Raw genomic sequence first — 17328 nt, 5'->3', positions numbered from 1 at the left:
ATTGATCAGTACGAGAATTTCTCTAGAGTTCTCGTAGATAATTTCTCTAGTTTCTGAAGAATTTTCGGGACCCATGCTCTTTTCATACTGGATGGAAATATATGCAAGGCACACATCCTCAACGCAAGACACCTTTTTCGGGACGAGAAATAGAATATCTTTGCCTAGGGTGATCGTTGGGCTGTAAAAGCTCCTGATTTATGCTCGTCTCAGCCCAAGCTACGGAACTGCTATTCCAGTTCAAAACCCATGTTAAAAAGTGAACTATTTCCTTTAAATTGTTTCAATTGTAGGCACTTTGTTGGCACGAAGCAGTCACCTTCCGAAAAGCACTACCAAAAAGTTTATGGTGTTTTGAACTAGAAACAGTAGTCTACAACCAGATTGAGAAAATTATCGAGCATATCATTTGAATAAAAATACGCCGTTTGAATGATAAAAATTCGAATGAAAGCGCTGATCATAGATATGCAGAAGTGCTGATCATTGCGCAATATGCTTACTATACACGCTCTAGGTTTTCGGCTTTTCTAGATTATCTTTTGTTTGCGATTTCCCTCGGGAATTAAAATCTACCGACAGCTTGAGCTGACGTGCCTCTGTGATGCGTCGTTTTGCGTCACTTCAGGCCCATGTCGTCCCCTATCTCTCTGCGTGTCCACTAACACGAATGACGTCACGCATGTGGGCGGAGCTATGGGCGGAGCCTAACGCACGCGGCAGTCCAAGCCGCCATATTTGAATTTATATTTTAATAGAATCTTGCCGATATTTTGGGTGAAGTCAATTTATATGGATAGCTTGGTGACAGTTTAGCTATACGAATAATAATTTATTATGGATGTGCGTATATTCAGCTTGGAATTGCAATTAAAGTTCCGCACCGCATAGATTCGAACTCGGGACCTTTGGAATACTGCGCGGGCACGCTAACCACTACACTACCGCGACCGCGCGGCGGCCGGCGGCAGGGAGGCTGCGGAGACATGGGGGGACATTTTACGCTTTTGTGAAAAAAGCAAAAGATTTAGCGAAAAACACGTAATAGATAACTTGCAGAAAATTGTCTGCTCTTTCAGATAAGATACTTAGGTTTGATATATCTTGTGCAGACTTCATTCTACAGTGCTTCGAAAATCGCTCATTTACATGGGGATTGAACGGGGCTTCGAGACTTGACTCCAAATGACGTCACGAGCTGACGTCACGAAAAGGTAGAATCGCCGGACGACCCTACCTGGTATATAGGGCCTTGGCGTCACTTCTGTGACGTGTTGTGAAGAAGGAACTGTGTGGTCGGTCGTCGTTCGTTATCATAAGAAGGGCTATAATTTGGCTTTAATTGCCTGTTCGTGTTGTTTGATATAGTATATCCCGTAGCAACTTGTAACGTCTTTGATACTTTAGTTAAGGAAAAGCAAGATGAACCCTGATCGCTTCATCAAGGGCTTGTCCGGGCACCTGTGAGTATTGGTACCATTACCCAAAAATTTTAGGTTCTAGGTTAGGTTAGGTTGTAGGTTGTAGGTTTTAGGTTGGTAGGTTTGCAGGTTTTAGGTTGTTAGGTTGTAGGTTTGTAGGTTGGTAGGTTGTAGGTAAATAGGCTAAAGACTGATCATAGGCTCATAGGACCCTGTTTACTATAATTCACTTGAATTTGCTTCTGTTGATGAACATCTGATGAAATCTGCCATCAAAGAAATCCCTGGGACATGTTAACAGCTTTAGAGTTTTCCTTCTAAAATATAGCCACAAGTTTGTCAAGAGCTGCAGGGCTGGTAGTCTTCTGTTAAAGGGACCCTCCCACCTTAACATTAGATTTGAGTTGAGATAGCCAAATTGGTGGCCATGGCCTGAAAATACCGGTTTGGGCACTCACAACATCGAAAAATGCTTTAATTCGGAGATATCGAATTTTAAACTTGCAGTTTTCGGATTCTAAGGGGCTAATGCATTGGTATGCCCCCTTAGAATTTGTGACGTCAGCGGAGATCTAACGATTTTAAATCTTTTACTAAAACGTTTGGTAGCACGCGGTGGTATATGCTGCTTTGCGCGCAACAAATGCCGCACTTTCAAATAAAGTCGCTAGGAACAGCGGAGATCCCAAAAAGTAAACAAAAGTAAAAGTCTAATATCTTGAAAACCGGTGAATATTTTTCGATGAAATTTGGTAGATATTCGTTTTTGCTCTTTCTGAACCGAGCGACATCACTTTCATGCCAATTCATTAACTTTTTTGAAGGTGGGAGGGTCCCTTTAAGGAATAATTGTTTTCAAAATTATTTGTTTCGCCCGTATTCATTCTTACACAGATCTCTCACCATGCAGGGAGCCACCAGTCCGGAAGCACCTGAAGAATGTGTACTCTGCGGTGTCGATCTCGACTCTGCTGGCGGGCGCCGGCAGCGCCGTCCACCTGTACACGGGCCTGCTGTCCGGTGGCCTGCTGTCGGCACTCGCCTCGCTCGGCTTCATGGGGGCACTCATGTTCACCCCGGACGACGGCAAGAACACGGCCAAGAGGCTGGGGCTGCTCGGCGGCTTTGCCTTCTGCACAGGTGAGTCCTTTTCTAGAGGTTTCTGGAGGTATTGGCGGTGGCGTCTGGTGTGACGAACTGGCTGAATGATGCGACAAGGCTCAGCCTCTTCGAGGGTTTTTAGTTATTTGTCCCAGGGCCGCGTGTTTCCGCTCATTTGTGTTTTATTTTGATCTTTTGGTTAGTTTCCTCTAAGGAAACGTAAGTAACGAAGCGTATACGTCCGTCCTTCATCGGAACCCATTTTGTTTGTTGAAGCATTTTGCGATGCAATATACAGCATTTTCGGTGCACCGTCAGAAATGGATGGTGCAACTGCAATTTGAGTTCCTGTTGCGTCAATTTATCATGGAAAACTTTTGAAACGTTTATTCATTTTACGCTTGCCTACGAGACGTTCATTTTACGCTGTTTCTAATAGTTTAAAGGAGAATATTAGTGTGTTTGCGTTGACTGACCATACGTTTATTTATTTTACCCTTTTTCTCATAGTTTGAGGGGGTAGGCCGCATGTAAGCTGTATGCCTTAGCGGGCTTTGGTCTTATTTGGTGGACGGCAAAATGAAGGTTAGACTCGTAATGACAGCAGCAGAGCTGTACTCAACTGGGGAAAGTTAGCGAATTGCTAGCGCCACTCTGCGTGAACGACTATAGCAGCCATCCCTTCCTCTACCCGTTGCATAGATTCCTTCAGACAGAGGCGTTGGGCGGCCGCCACCCACTCCTGCCCCGTCGGTCCAAAGTCTGATTCGCCGGGCCTCTTCACTGGGTCTGAGCCTCTTCCGATGGTAAACATTAGGTAATTCCCCCGGCCGGGACCGGTGACATGGCTCTCTCGAACGTTCCCCGGACTTCGCCGTGTGACTGGGCTGTTGATGTTGGACTCTGTATTATGCGACGCCGGCTGAGCTACAAGTGCCCCGGCCCCGAGCGGACGCGGAACGTTGTGCCGCTCTAGCCGCTCTGACGTCACACCACACCTCGGGCGGCCGGTTGCATCAGTCATTGGGCTCCCGCTGCGGCCCCGTCCACGTGTCACTGAGCTCCCCCCCCTCCCCACCGCTCACCGGTCCCTATCTGGCCGTGAACCGTCAGCTGCCGGGCAGGCGCGGTGGCGAGACCGACAGGGGACGCCTGGCCCAGGCACATGGGTAATAAAATGAGGCGCCCATTTTACCGAGCGCATTTGGTTTAATGGAAGTTTAATGGTGTAAATGAATTTGGATTGGACGTGATATCTTTGCTATTCGCAAAATGGTGACGAAACATTACAGTCAACCAGCCAGATAATGAGTAATTGCTTTGCACTAGTGATGTCAATTACGGAAAATCGGAATACCGATACCAAACCAAAATCCAAATACCAACCAAAACCACGGGAAAATACCGAAACCAAACCAACTTGGGAAACTGAGAGAAATACCAACTTTTTACCGATTTATTAGCCTCTTATACATTAGTGAGGGCTTATGATACTAACAAAATACCAAACACATTACGATTAAAATACCAAATACCAAGTTGGTATCGATTTGGTATCGGTATACCCAAAAGTTGGTATCCGATTGACATCTCTACTTTGCACATTCATTTTTTTTTTGTCACGATGACTACGGGTGCCTTATCAGACAAGAGTCGCAGGTCGTAGGCCCACTTGTTTTCTTCGATAAAATACATTACAGCCTGACCGGATCGTGCATGACTATGAACGGTTGGTGATATATCGCTCCCGCGGCCATCTGACTGGCCTGACCGGCGGACCTTGCCGCCAGGTCTGGGTCTGGGCCCGCTGCTGGAGCTCTCGATGTTCATCAACACCTCGCTGGTGACGACCGCCTTCCTGCTGAGCAGCGCCATCTTCGTCAGCTTCTCGCTGGCGGCGCTGTACACGCAGCGCGCCCAGTTCCTCTTCCTGGGCGGCATCCTCGGCTCGGCGCTCTCCACCATGATGCTGCTGTCGCTGGCCAACCTGTTCTTCAGGTCCCGCCTCATCTTCCAGGTGAGCCCGCGGAACGTCAGATCTTGTGTCGGGCCATAGACCTCTGTACGCCGGTCTATGTTCGGGCGCGATAGGAGTGCCTGCCACGCCGGTACTCCAATTGACCATGTGACATCACTGAGGCAGTTGGTCTTGAATGGAACGCGGGAATTGCTTGAATTATGTGTAGGTATAGCCTTTGATGAAGAATCTTATGGCATTGTGTGTAAACGAACCTATTGTAAATAATTTATTGTTTTTTTTTGTTGTTGTTGTAAAGATCTTATTTGCGATAAATAATTTTTATTTAGTGCGTGTGTTTAGAGGGTGCCATCATGAACCATATATAAGGTTGCAAAAAGCTGTCGCAATGCCGTTGTTTGTTCGCTTGCCAAGCTGTTGCAATCACCTTATAGTTGGCGGTTATCCCGTGTTCATTGCCGGTTTGTGTCCCGTTGGGTGCTGACTGCCCGTGTCGCGGTGTATTTATCTCTGGCTCACGTCCCGGTCCACCTCTGACCAACCCCTTCCTGTGTGCTCACAGCTGGAGCTGTACGGCGGCCTGGTGCTCTTCTGCGGCTTCATCCTGTACGACACGCAACTGATCATCGAGCGCCGCCGCCGCGGCGACAGGGACTACGTCTGGCACTCGCTGATGCTGTTTGTCGACTTTGTGGACGTGTTCCGCCACGTCCTGGTCATCCTCATGCAGAAGGAGGTGAGTTCGCCGCTTAGCGGAGTTTTGTATGCTTGAGCTCCGTTGGTAGTTTGATGTGGTATGCCTTTGAAGAAGCACAATTTACTAAATGAAGAACCCAATAAGTATAATGCATAGATTTATGATTTATTCGGAAGTAAGTAGTGCAATCAATTGTAATTTTAGCGCGTTATTAAATGCTCGTAAGAGTAACGACTAACGAGGAAATCATTTCTTCAGGAACGTAACAAAAAGAAGAACTGAGCTGTCAGAGCCGAGGCATCTGGGCCGTGCCCGCGGTCAAATGGCTCACGACCGCGGCGAAACCTGCGAGTGACGGAGAGCAGAGAGAGCTTTTAACCCCGTGGCCACGTGTGTCAGTTCTATCGGGATGGCCAGAAAAAGAACCGATTCGGTGTTCGTCGCGCATAAAGGAATGTTGAATGGTTGGTGTTACTTGTAAGCCACCCGGTATCGGTCCACGCGTTCTCTGGCCAATTTTGAGGAACATTCCGTGTTGTTTGTTTCATTATCAAGGTAAATTAATTGCTAGCATGTATCGAATAATAAAGCTGTTGGATCTAATTTGCGTGCGCGGTGAGTTATGTTATATTCGGCGTGTTCACGAGCACTTAGTTTGATTACCGGTGGCTCACGCGGTGTGCTGTGTCTATTAATAATCCCCGGTATATTCGACTGAAATATAGATGTTGCGAAGCCGTTTGGTAGGGGCTCCTAACACACAGACTAGACTCGTGTGAGTGCGGGTTGTATCACATCTGCTATTCGTGCGTTGCTTTCTGGACTACAGGTGATCGCTTTGCGCGCGGAAAGGTTCCGCTCCTCCTCATTGGCCGTGGCATAAGAGCACCCAACCGGATTGTTGTCTGTTTCAAATTTTGCGTCCGAAGGCATCACGTCGTGGGCGACATTTTTTCGGTGTTGAAAGATGTTCGGTGGTATTTCAGTGTTTCTGTGTATTATGTCCGTTCAATGGCAGGTTGCGTCTGATTGATGCATAGTCATAGCGGACTTAATTGTTTAGGCCTTGCATATCATGCGATATTTAATTTTAAGTTTTAAGCCCCATCGCTGATGTAAAATTTAACGTTACTGAGAACGGTCTGGTTGTAGAATTGATTTCCATCTGTGTGTTCGGCAAATGAATCAACGTGGCAGTTGTAGAAATCGATGTTTTGGTTCACTGATATCAACCCGGGGTGTCTGATTCAGAGAAAAATAAATTTTCGTTCGGTATTATTGACTTTTTGGCTGGTGGACGCCGATCTGCGAAGCGTTCTGTCTCATAGGCCTCAAAGCCATTTGGAGCACGCCCGCGCTGGGTGTGACTTGTGCCGGTGCGTGTGTGCTTTGCCGTCGGCCCGCCAATTATGAATAGTTGATGGAATGTCTGGTTAGTAGCATTAATCGGCTTTGCAGCCTTGCCACGTGTTGACCTTTCAAATGGCAGGTGACCTTGCTATATAAATTATAAAGGATGTATTTTGTGACGATAGAACTTGATCCGCTGTCCTGTTCTAGCAAGATATGAATTATGACTGAATACCGAATGTCAATCTCTTGCCGATAATATCTGAGTAGAGCCAATATCACGATAAGCGCCGTTTCACAGTTCGGTACATGATTTGGCGGCTCCAATGCCGCCACATATGGGCTTTTTCGATGTTGTTCACTTAGATGGCCACTTGATTTAGTGTAAAATTAACTCGTTTCTACTTTCTAGGGCTTCGATGGCTTTAATTGTCATCATTCGTTTAAAATGTCCGTATTCCGTACTTGGTGAACAAGTTTGCCAATGCCATATTTGATGTTCCGTTACCTTAGTGAGTTTTTACATATACGCACAAATTAACTGAATGCGTAATGTTTCAAAATATTTTATATCAAAGAAATAACTCTGACACAGCATATTTTCCTGCGAACAATTATTTTCCCGTCAATCAATTAAATTCTTACCCCTTGGAAGCTAAGGTGCTATGAAAATAGACTTTTTACCAAACGGTGCGTTATTGATGCAGCGTATCTTTTGAAGATTCTGAAGAAGCTCGTGATATATTAACTTATTAGTTGCGTTTTTTATGGCCTATATGCACTTTGACAGGACGTTACGTTCTTTGACACATCGATGCTGATGCTTCCATTTTGGAAATAGTGCATAAGTTAGGCACGTGGTCGGTGCCCTGTCGCAATGAAAATCAAATGACAAATTTTAAAAGCAATCGAGGATGACTGAGGCAAGAAGCAAGCGGAGCAAATGAAGCGAGAATCCAACTGAATCCAGCAAGAGCCGGACAACTGACGTCGATGAAAAGGAGAAAGATAGCGCCATTTATTCAGACAGAAAGCTGAATAAATCGTGCTTCATTGCAAGAGGTGCTGATGATGTCCGGTTTGACTTGATAAGTCGTTTTATGCGACCAAGTCTCCAGCCATGCCAGTGGTTTACGTGCCGACGAATCTGCCACGCGATACGGCGCTGCTGTCGCGTGATAAATGGAACTCCATCCGCGGCCACCTGACCAGGCAGCAGGAGGAGGAAGCACGACGGCAGAAATTGCGGGAGGCCGCACAGCATCGACAGACTGTCTCCAAACAGATGAAAGATGACTGGCCCAACACATTGGCGAAACTCCACGCGAAAAGACTTCAAGACAGAGAGGATCGTTTACGAAAGAAAGAGGAAGATCAGCTCGCCATTGACGCGGAGGAAGCAAAGATACAGGCCGTCTTGAGAAAGCAGAAGCTGGACGCCGCCCGGGAGATGCTGTTCCACAATGAGGAACGAGTCCGCAACCTAGACGGTGCGCTGCTGCTCTCTGAGGTTTTGAAGGAACGCGACGAGCAGGTGGCGCTGAAAGCCGAGATGAAGAAGCGGGAGGACGAGCGGGAGCGTCAGTGGCAGAAGCACCTTCACTTCGACTGGGCGCGGCAGGCAGAGATCGAAGCGCAGCAGCAGAGGGATCGCCGCGCCGCCATGCAGCGCTCCAACGCCAAGGAGATTGAGGTCGCATTTGCGGTTAAGGAAGAAGCCAAGAAGAAGGAGTTGGAATATGCCGAACAGGTCCGGGAAGCCACTCGGCAGTACGAACACGAACTGCAACTTGAAAAGGAGGAAGAGTACGAGAAAAGACAGCAGATGAAAAAAGAAGCGAACGAATACGCACGAACCCAACGAGCATTTGAGCTCCTCAAGCAGAAGAGGGAAGAGGAAGAAAATGCCGAAACTCGCATATACAGTTTGGGGAAACTGGAAATGGCTCGACAAATCAAGCAGACACGGGACGAGATATTGGACCGCAGTAGACGGCGCAGTGAAGTCGCCTGCGCCCTCCTGGAGCGTCAGCTGATGGCGAAACAGTCGGACGAGGACGCGCGCATCGCCGCCGCGGTGGCCGAAAAGCGCGCCAAGGACGACGCTCTGGAGGCGGAGAAGGCGGCCGCACGCGCCGACATGGTAGAGACGATTCGGCAGCACCGGTCTGCCGAGCTGCGGCGCCACCGCGAGCAGCAGGAGGAGGCCGACCGGCAGAGACACCAGGAGCGCCGCCTGCAGGACGAGCGCACGGCCGCAATGGCCTCCGAGCTGCGCGACCGTCACCGGGACCTGATCGACCAGCGCGCGCGCAACCGGCGCGACTGGCGCGAGCAGGTGGACGAGACGGAGGCCAAGCGGCTGGTGGAGAAAGAAGAGGAGTACGCCGAGGTGAGGGCGCTGAAATGCACCCAGCGGAAGGAGCAGAAGCAGTTTGACGAGTATGTGAGGTCGGAGCTGGAGAGGCTGGAGAAGGGCGGCCGGAACACGTTCCCGCTGCGGGTGGCGGCGCGTGCCTCGGCTCCCGGCTTTCTGCGCCACTCGACCGACTGGTCCTCGGAGGGAATCCGACCCTACTGAGCGGCTCCGGTAGTGGGACGGGTCCTGGGCCGCCGCAGGCTCCCGCTGTCTCGTCAGAGCTACCAGTCGGCACTCAGTGGGTGTTGTTGGTTCTCCGAGGAAAAATACTACAGTAATGAAATGTAACGTTTATTCATTCGTCTAATGCTAACTTTAAAATAGTTTGGAGATAAGCGCTGGTTGTTTACCGTGTCCTTGATCTCAACCTAAGTTTGATGCTCCTACATCTAATTCATGCTGTCAGTTTTGGTTGTTTGCCAACAGGCAGGTAATAAAAATCGATGCATTTCTGTTTCCCTGGAAATCAAGTACCTAATGCTTCAGCGTTCTGCGCTGCTCGATTATAAGCAATGGTGGGTTGTTGCTTTGACTGTGACTGCAGGCATTCACTCCACATGTCAAGCGTTTTGCCACGGTACCGTACCTATTTACTATACTCAACGAAAAAAAAAACTTTAAAATAAGGAGCCAAGGTAACCATACAGAATAAGTTAAAGGGACCCTCCCACCTTCAAAAAAGTTTATGAATTGGCATGAAAGTGATGTCGCTCGGTTCAGAAAGAGCGAAAACGAATACCTACCAAATTTCACCGAAAAATATTCACCGGTTTTCAAGATATTAGACTTTTACTTTTGTTTACTTTTTTTGGGATCTCCACTGTTCCTAGCGACTTTATTTTAGAAGTGCGGCGTTTGCGGCAGATGTTGCGCGCAAATAGCATATACCACCGCGTGCTACAAAACGTTTTAGTCAAACATTTAAAAATCGTTAGATATCTGCGCTGACGTCACACATTCAGAGGGGTATTCCTCAGCATTAGCCCCTCTGAATCAAAATGCTGCAATTTTGAAATTCAATATTTCCGATTTAAGGCATTTCTCGATGTTGTGAGTGCCGAAACCGGTAATTGTGAGCCAGGGACCCCATTTTGGCTATCTCAACTCAAATCTAATGTTAAGGTGGGAGGGTCCCTTTAACCCCGTCCTTATGAAGGGAGCGGGTCCAAGCGACGGGCTATGCCGCTATTAGCCGACAGCGCCGACAGCGGTTATTCTTCGATTCACGCTTATCGGCATTGAAATTACACTGAATGAATAATTTAAATCGTTTCATTACACAATACGCATTCTTCTCTGCCCAGCTTCAAACAGTGAGTAAGTGGAAAGTTTGGCACCGGGGCACCGTGCCCCCTTTGATTTTGACATTTTAACATTAGCCCTATGGGCGTTGCATGGAAAGAATGGGGCCAAAAGTCGGCAGTGCCCCCCCCCCCTTAGTTGAAGGTGTTCCGCCGCCACTACCTATTAGCCGTAACGCGCCCGTGCCGCACGCCGAATCCAGCTGCCGGTAGGTAGGCTGTACCGCAATACCGCCGAACGCCTGTAGGTAGACTCAGGGGTGTCGTTTTCCGAAAATGATTGGTAGTGCCAAAAGGCGGCGGCTGGCCATATATGACGGGGCTTACAAGGTAGGGTACCCCCAAATCTGCCTTTCTCATCGGATTTCGGCCACTTATTTTTCGCCCTGGTCATTGACAAGACTAACCGAAATCTAAAAAAACACAAAAAAAAAACTTTGGAAATCTGGGTCCACACCGGACGCCATGCACAAAACGTGCAGTTATATAGGCAATAGTGTCGGAGGAATGCACACCATTCTGAAAGAGACCCACATCGACTTAAAAGGACGGCTGTGCTGAAAGGGGACAGGAACAGCTTTGAGGACCCAAGCCGACTAAAAAAGACGGCTGCGGGGCCAGGAACGGTTTTGAAGACCCACGCCAATTGAAGGGTTCGACAACTAACGAGGACTGGAAACACAACGATAGTTAGAAAGACCTGCTTGCCAAAATAAAAGGATGACAGTACGAGGGGCGTTCAGAAAGCTACGGGCCCGACCATGAAGGAGCAGAGAGATAGAGCATCGACTCATTAGACCAAAAAGTTCATTTATTCAAATAAACACCGTTAAGACAAACACATTTCGCGCAGCGCTTCGCGAGAGCCCTCAAGGCCTCCATAACCAAGTGGGTTTTGGACCCATCCTGCACGTCCAAGACGGCTGATTTCGTCTCCCTGCTGTTAGCGAGGTTGCCGCTGCTAATTTTCTTATGTTGGGGAAGAGGTGGCAACCACTAACCAGAGTGTGCAAGGTTCGGAGAGAAAAAAGTGGATGCGACAACAACTCGAAGCTCATCGCTTCACTGTTCGTCATCCCGCCCATATACGCAGGTGCGTGGTCGCGGATCAGGTGCACACTTTACGTCAGCTTCCCTATAGCCTCTCCTCGATGTTTATCGAATGGACGCACATCATCAATTGTGTGCCCCTGTTTTGGAAAGTTGACGAGCGGAGGGGGGTCGCATCGACCCCTCCCCCGCCAGGCCGTGTTATGAAAAATGCCCAGGGCGAGGGTTAACGCTTGGTGCCTTTTCTGCACTAACTACTATGAAACGAATCACTGCTCTCTTCTGGGCGTCGCCCATCCTATCCGAAATGGCGAACTATGCTACGAATAGAAGCCCGAATCAATCACAGAAGAGACTTAATTAATGGCCACTTACTTAATTTGCGTAAGTGGACATCCCAATAACACATCATTTAACACACCGCCTTGCAGGCCAAAATTCCAACTCCTTCATTGTTCGGCCCGAAACTTTTTGAACGCCCCTCGTAGTTACGAGCTTCAGTTTTCGGGGTCTGATGCGGTAATGACCTGGCGTTGAACCCTGGGGAATCAGGCTGCATCACCCACTCAAATCAATATACCTATGGCCTATTCTGGAGCACCGCGGCACCTTCCGAAGTCGGTGTAGGGCCTCCAGCGGCTGGTGTGGAGACGGATCGGGGTCTATTAGGGGCGGTCGCGTGGTATGCGGGACTCAGAGGCAGTTATGGACCTCTATAACCAATTGCGTTTTCGAGCCTCTTAAAATCCATTAAGGACCGGAGTCCTAGACACGTGAAACCTCATTGTCAGCTACATGCACCTACTGTGGCTAGAACCTTATTTATGTACTTGCATATGTGCTTATTTAATATTTGCTTATCTGTTTATTTTGATTTTTTATCAACTGATAAGTGACAAAAGATTGGTAGGGCTCAGCGAACATTGGTAGGGCCCAAATAAACATTTGTAAGGCTCGGGCCCTACCAGGCCTATACAAAACGACGCCCCTGACTATTGTGAAACTTGGTAGGTAGGTAGGTAGGTAGGTACCACATAACTTGAAATTACTTGACGTAATGACATGATGTGGAAAGTGAAAATGATACCTAGGTATTGATGGAAATTTATGGACTTAGGTACGCTACAAGAAGATTGAATTGGTCAACCAATTCAAATTCAATCTACTTGTGGAGTAAGTCTATAGATTTTCATCAATAGTTACCACTTACCATTGAAGTTACTTGCTATCATGTTGATTTTATACATAAGAACCTCATTCATTTTATTTGTATGACATGTTTGAATGCAATTTTCTCAATAAGTGAAGAAAAATGTTGGTAGTGCTCAACAACACATTGGTAGTGCTCAGCTGAACATTGGTAGTGCTCGGGCACTCCCAGGCCTATACAAAACGACGCCCCTGGGTAGACTGTGCCGCATCACACGGCGGCGGACGGCGCAGTCTACGTACAGGCAAACTGAGTGCCGCGGCGTCTTGGGCGCATCCGTTCCGACTCTAAGGAGCAGTGCTTCCCGGATGCTGTGTCCTTGTGCTGCTCCTCATACATAGCGTGCTGTTGATAATGGTTGTTTCACCATGTCTTATTTCATATTCTCTTTCTGTTGGACGTAAAGAGGCATCTCATTCTCGACGGCCGACATTGATGTTCAACATTTGCTGAAGTGTTGTGGATTTTCATTACGGAGCGAGCGAAGCGAGCGGAGTCTTTCCTTAGACTAACGGAAATTTCTGAGTATGAGCGGCCGGCCGGCCGGCCGGCCGGCCGTGCGGACGCTTTTGCGAGGCTTATATCTCAGCAACCACTTGACCGATTTACACGCGGTAATTTTTGTAGGGTAGCTTCATTCCTTCTACCAAGTATTGGACTATTCCCAATGCATAGGGGTGACCCCTTATGCACGTGCCACGTGCAAAACGAAGAGGTGTCAGTTTTGTAATTGTTGCAATATCTCGGCAACTACTTGGCCGATTGCGCTGAAAGTTGGCATGTAGGTAGGCACCCACTAGGCACTGCATATCCATGTGCCAGAGTTGGGGTGCTGCTGCACGTGCGCACGTGCAGGGGTCGTTTCCAGATCTCGAGAACGGCTGGACCGATGGCGCTCAAATTTGGTACACGGTTAGGGACCAGTTAGTAGGGTGCCGTGCACAAGTCAGTTGGGACCCATTTTGCACGTGCGCACGTGCAGGGTGCCGCTCCCAGATCTCGAGAACGGCTGGGCCGATTGTGCCCAAATTTGGCACATCGCTAGAAACAGGTCAGTAGGGTGCCGTGCACAAGTCAGTTGGAGGTACCCCCTCGAAATTTTGCACGTGCAAGACTCACCCCCTCGCTCGCTCCGTTAGTCGCCCCAAAAGGCGCTATACTGGTAAATTTAAGAATGTTAACGGTGCACATTTGATTCTCCACGTTTTGAATGTTTTGCCTTACGAAAGAATGCACCAGAGCATAGGTATTCTCACGCCTATCGTTCTTCTGGCAAAAGCTCACAACTTGCTGAAATGAATGCGATTTATGATAGTTACCAGGGGTGTCGATTTCTCAAAATGGTTGGGGGTGCTCAACCCCTGCACCGGGTGAAAGATTGCAGCTTTGCCATGGGCACAACCGTACAAGGCATGGTTGGGTATCCCCATAAGGTACTGATAATCCCGGGATTTCCACTAATATTTCCCAAAGGTTGAACGTTCTTCAATCATTCTGCTCGTCCTAGTACTTGGCTACCTCATTACATAAACATCTTTCCGAAAAAAACGCGTACATTTGCCGGCAGCTCGGCAGCAGCCCCGGCACCTCTGTAATAAGGTGACAAACCGGTGATCGCGATTAGCACCGGTGCAGCAGCCCCTGCGGTCCACAGGGGCGGACATTGCGCGGGAGGCAACGGTATAGCTACGAGGCTCTGGCGTTAATCAGACGATCACAATAATCGTTGAAAAAATGACAGGTGATCGCATTTCGATATTTATGGGTTTACGATTTTCCTCAGTGGCGTAGCCAGGTGGGCCCGTGAGGCACATGCCCCCCCCCCCCATTAGGTTCAGGGGCCCATCGGGTTATTCGGGCCTGAGGGGCACTGCGGCGCCAATTGGCCGCTGAGGGTCCAGGCTGGCTATATTTGGACTCAGAAGGGCCCCACAGGGCTCGTAAGAACACCTCATGGGCCCACAAGTACCAACATTAAGATCTCCATAAGGGCCCAAGCCAGCCTCTGAGGGCCACTTGCCGGCCTCTGGGGGTCTTAACCGGCCTATAGGGGGCCAGCTCTAGGAGCTGCACACCCGCCTGTAATGGCCCCACACCCATTTCTCTGAGGGCCCCTATAACGGCGACTGTGAGGGCCCTCACCGGCACCCCTGAGCGCCACACCGGCGTCTCTGAGGGCCCCACACCCCTAACTCTGAGGCCCTACACCAATGCCTTTAAAGGTAGTGTGCCACCTTTGAAAGATTTCCCGTTTTATTTTTCCTAGGATAAGAAGCTTCTGTTTTTACCTAATATCGCAAAAAAAATCAAAAATGGGCCTGGAATAGTGCCTTTTTCGCCTAAAAGTTTATCGGTTTTTAGATATGTATAACAACTGTAGTGGGCTCACCTGCAAACAGGCGTCGGGCAACAATCGCGAATGCGGCGCACTTGTGACAATAAGCAAAGGTCATTATAGTGTTACGACCATACGACGTACGGGAATGAGTTATCAGCTGTCTAATCGTAGACAACACTATGTCGAGCCTTAAACTGTAAGCCTGTATTGGTATTGTTTCTTAAATTTGGCTGTCGAACATTAATTTGTGGTTTGAAATATGATTTTATGTAAAATAATTGATATGAAACAGCCGTCTCTTAAGTTATGACCCCATTACACCACACGCAAGTGGCAGAAATGACAATGATCAGCTGACGCATTTTTCTTGGCCGAAGTCAGAGCGCGCGGCCCGACGCACCACGCGTATTTGGAAATTCCGACCTCGACGAGCATCAGAAGCCACCTAACAGGCGTGTTCGAAACCGCAGGAGATGATGATGAACGGGTTTATCGAAACTTGATTGGATGAGCCTATCGGTAATAGCGATTTTAGTGTGTGCATTTATTGTTCATAGTGGTGTGAAATGTGGTTGGGGTACGACCGACAACCCGTCGGGGCGAATTTCGCACTGGGGTACTCAAAATTTGAAGAATTTAAGACGTTTCCATAAGTTTTGAAGGTATGGATAAGTTCTAAAAATCCGGTTCTCCTTATCCGGGTCATTAACCCGCGCGGGGCTGGGGTCTCCAGCCGAACGCGCGGGGCTGGGGGGGGGGGGTAAATTTTACCCCCCCCTGTTATCTCCCGAACTAATGGTCCGATTTGGAAAATTCAAACGCCAATCGAAATCTCTCATCACGAACTACTAAAAACATGTACTTAATTTAAAGTTTAAGGTCAAGGTCAAGGTCAGGTCAAGGGTACAAATTGCAAGTTTCTACAGTATCGGCCTTGCACCGTAGTTGCCGAAGAATGGAGTCATGGACTGAGACTGATCGCCCAAAACGTGTTCTTAGGCTACCAAGACAATATTCGTTGCATACAATATCATTCAGAGGTCAAGGTCAAGGTCAGGTCAGGTCAGGTCAGGTCACCAAAAAACAAAATATAGAAAAGGGCATGTGCGACACATGTTTTATGGGTCATTTTACTCATAGAATTCAATAGGCACACTCAATAAGTGATATGGACCACCTCTGGATGAATTTCAGGTCGAGGTCAGGTCAAGGTGAGGTCAAGTGAGGTCAAATTTTGAAGTTGGTTGTTAAGGCCTAAAAAGGTGTCTATCTGATGCAGTTTTTCACGGCGAATCGAATGGTGCTATTTTTGTTTCCGTACGAGGTCTAGAATTTCCAAAAAAGTCATTTTTCAAAAAATTTGTGTGTCGCGACGTCATAAAATTTTGAATAACTCCCACATTTTTGAACCGATTCTTCTAAAATTTGGTATGTAGGTGCACATAGACCACTTCTCTGACATATATTCCGGTTTTTTCGATAGAATCAAAATTTTGGATTTTATAATGATTTTCCAAAAAAAGTCAGTTTTTTGAAAAAATTTAGGCCAAAATCCAAAATTTTCAAAAAACCGAGATAGCCATTTGATAGACCAAGTAAAATTACGTATAACCTTTTTTGTTACGTCTTGATTCCTTTAAAAATGAAGATGTTAGCGGCGTTTGAACTTTTGCCGTTTTTGAGGCGAAAATGGCGAACATGACGTCACTAAAACGTCAATTTCTCAAAAAATTTCCGACGGATTTCGCTCAAATTTTCAGGGAACGTGTCAAATTGATGTAAGAAAAGGTACTGAAAGTTTGGCGGCGCTGCGCGCCGCCGTTTTTGAGATATCGCAAAAATTCGCGAGGGGGGGTAAAATTTACCCCCCCCCAGCCCCGCGCGGGTTAACTCCATATGGTCCAAGAAAGCTGGCACACTACCTTTAAAAACCCTACATGGGCGGTTCTGAGGGCCCTTGTCAGTTACCAGCGACCCTGACGGCCCTACACAGGTGACTCGGAGGATCCCAGCGGCGTCTGAGCGCACCATGCCAGTCTCTGAGAACCACACAAGGCTCCTGAAGGCACCGGTGACCTCTTGATATCTTCTTGTCGGCCTATGAAGGGTCCGTTCCGCGTAACAGCAGTTCTGAGGGCCCCACGCGCGCCTGTGATGGCCCTAAACCAGTGTCTCTGAGAGCCCCCACAACGGCGCCTGTGAGGGCCGTCACCGGCGACTGTGAAGCCCCCACACCGGCGCCTCCAGTCCGAGGGCCCCACATTGCCATATCTGAGGGTCCCACACTAGTGCCTCTTAAGGCCCTATATCGGTGGCTCTGAGGGCCCAACATCGTAGCTTCTGAAGGCCCCACAAGTGCGCATGTGACGGCCACCCTGCCACCGGTGACATTTGAAGGCCCCACACCGGCGACTGAGGGCTCCATCGGCGTCTAAGTCCGTTCCGGTCTCTAAAGACGACCCC

The 17328-nt window shown here is 48.3% G+C and overlaps 2 protein-coding genes across 2 annotated transcripts; both read left to right on the top strand.

The window, feature by feature from the left end:
* The first annotated feature begins 1244 nt into the window (after positions 1–1244).
* LOC122369167 (bax inhibitor 1-like) lies at positions 1245–6472 on the top strand. The gene is made up of 5 exons (XM_043343670.1): positions 1245–1463; positions 2332–2561; positions 4313–4539; positions 5063–5236; positions 5456–6472. Exons 1-5 carry the CDS (start codon positions 1423–1425, stop codon positions 5477–5479), a joined length of 696 nt encoding a protein of 231 aa, XP_043199605.1. The 5' UTR covers positions 1245–1422; the 3' UTR covers positions 5480–6472.
* A 668-nt stretch (positions 6473–7140) lies between these two features.
* Positions 7141–9416, top strand: LOC122369166 (coiled-coil domain-containing protein 173-like). The gene has a single exon (XM_043343668.1). The coding sequence runs from the start codon at positions 7668–7670 to the stop codon at positions 9126–9128; it is 1461 nt and encodes a 486-aa protein (XP_043199603.1). The 5' UTR covers positions 7141–7667; the 3' UTR covers positions 9129–9416.
* Positions 9417–17328: the final 7912 nt, after the last annotated feature.

The sequence above is a fragment of the Amphibalanus amphitrite genome, unplaced genomic scaffold (genome assembly GCF_019059575.1).
Source record: "Amphibalanus amphitrite isolate SeventyFive unplaced genomic scaffold, NRLGWU_Aamphi_draft 001012F_arrow, whole genome shotgun sequence".
NCBI classification, from domain to species: domain Eukaryota; kingdom Metazoa; phylum Arthropoda; class Thecostraca; order Balanomorpha; family Balanidae; genus Amphibalanus; species Amphibalanus amphitrite.
This window is presented reverse-complemented; position numbering and strand designations above follow the sequence as displayed.

What these genes read in the sequence shown, in the direction of transcription:
- LOC122369167 (XM_043343670.1), top strand. Translation starts at nt 1,423, where the DNA reads ATGAACCCTGATCGCTTCATCAAGGGCTTGTCCGGGCACCT. An exon ending in CGGCTTTGCCTTCTGCACAG is followed by an intron (nt 2,562 to 4,312) that starts GTGAGTCCTTTT and finishes CCTTGCCGCCAG; the next exon opens with GTCTGGGTCTGGGCCCGCTG. An exon ending in TCATCCTCATGCAGAAGGAG is followed by an intron (nt 5,237 to 5,455) that starts GTGAGTTCGCCG and finishes TCATTTCTTCAG; the next exon opens with GAACGTAACAAAAAGAAGAA.
- LOC122369166 (XM_043343668.1), top strand. Translation starts at nt 7,668, where the DNA reads ATGCCAGTGGTTTACGTGCCGACGAATCTGCCACGCGATACGGCGCTG.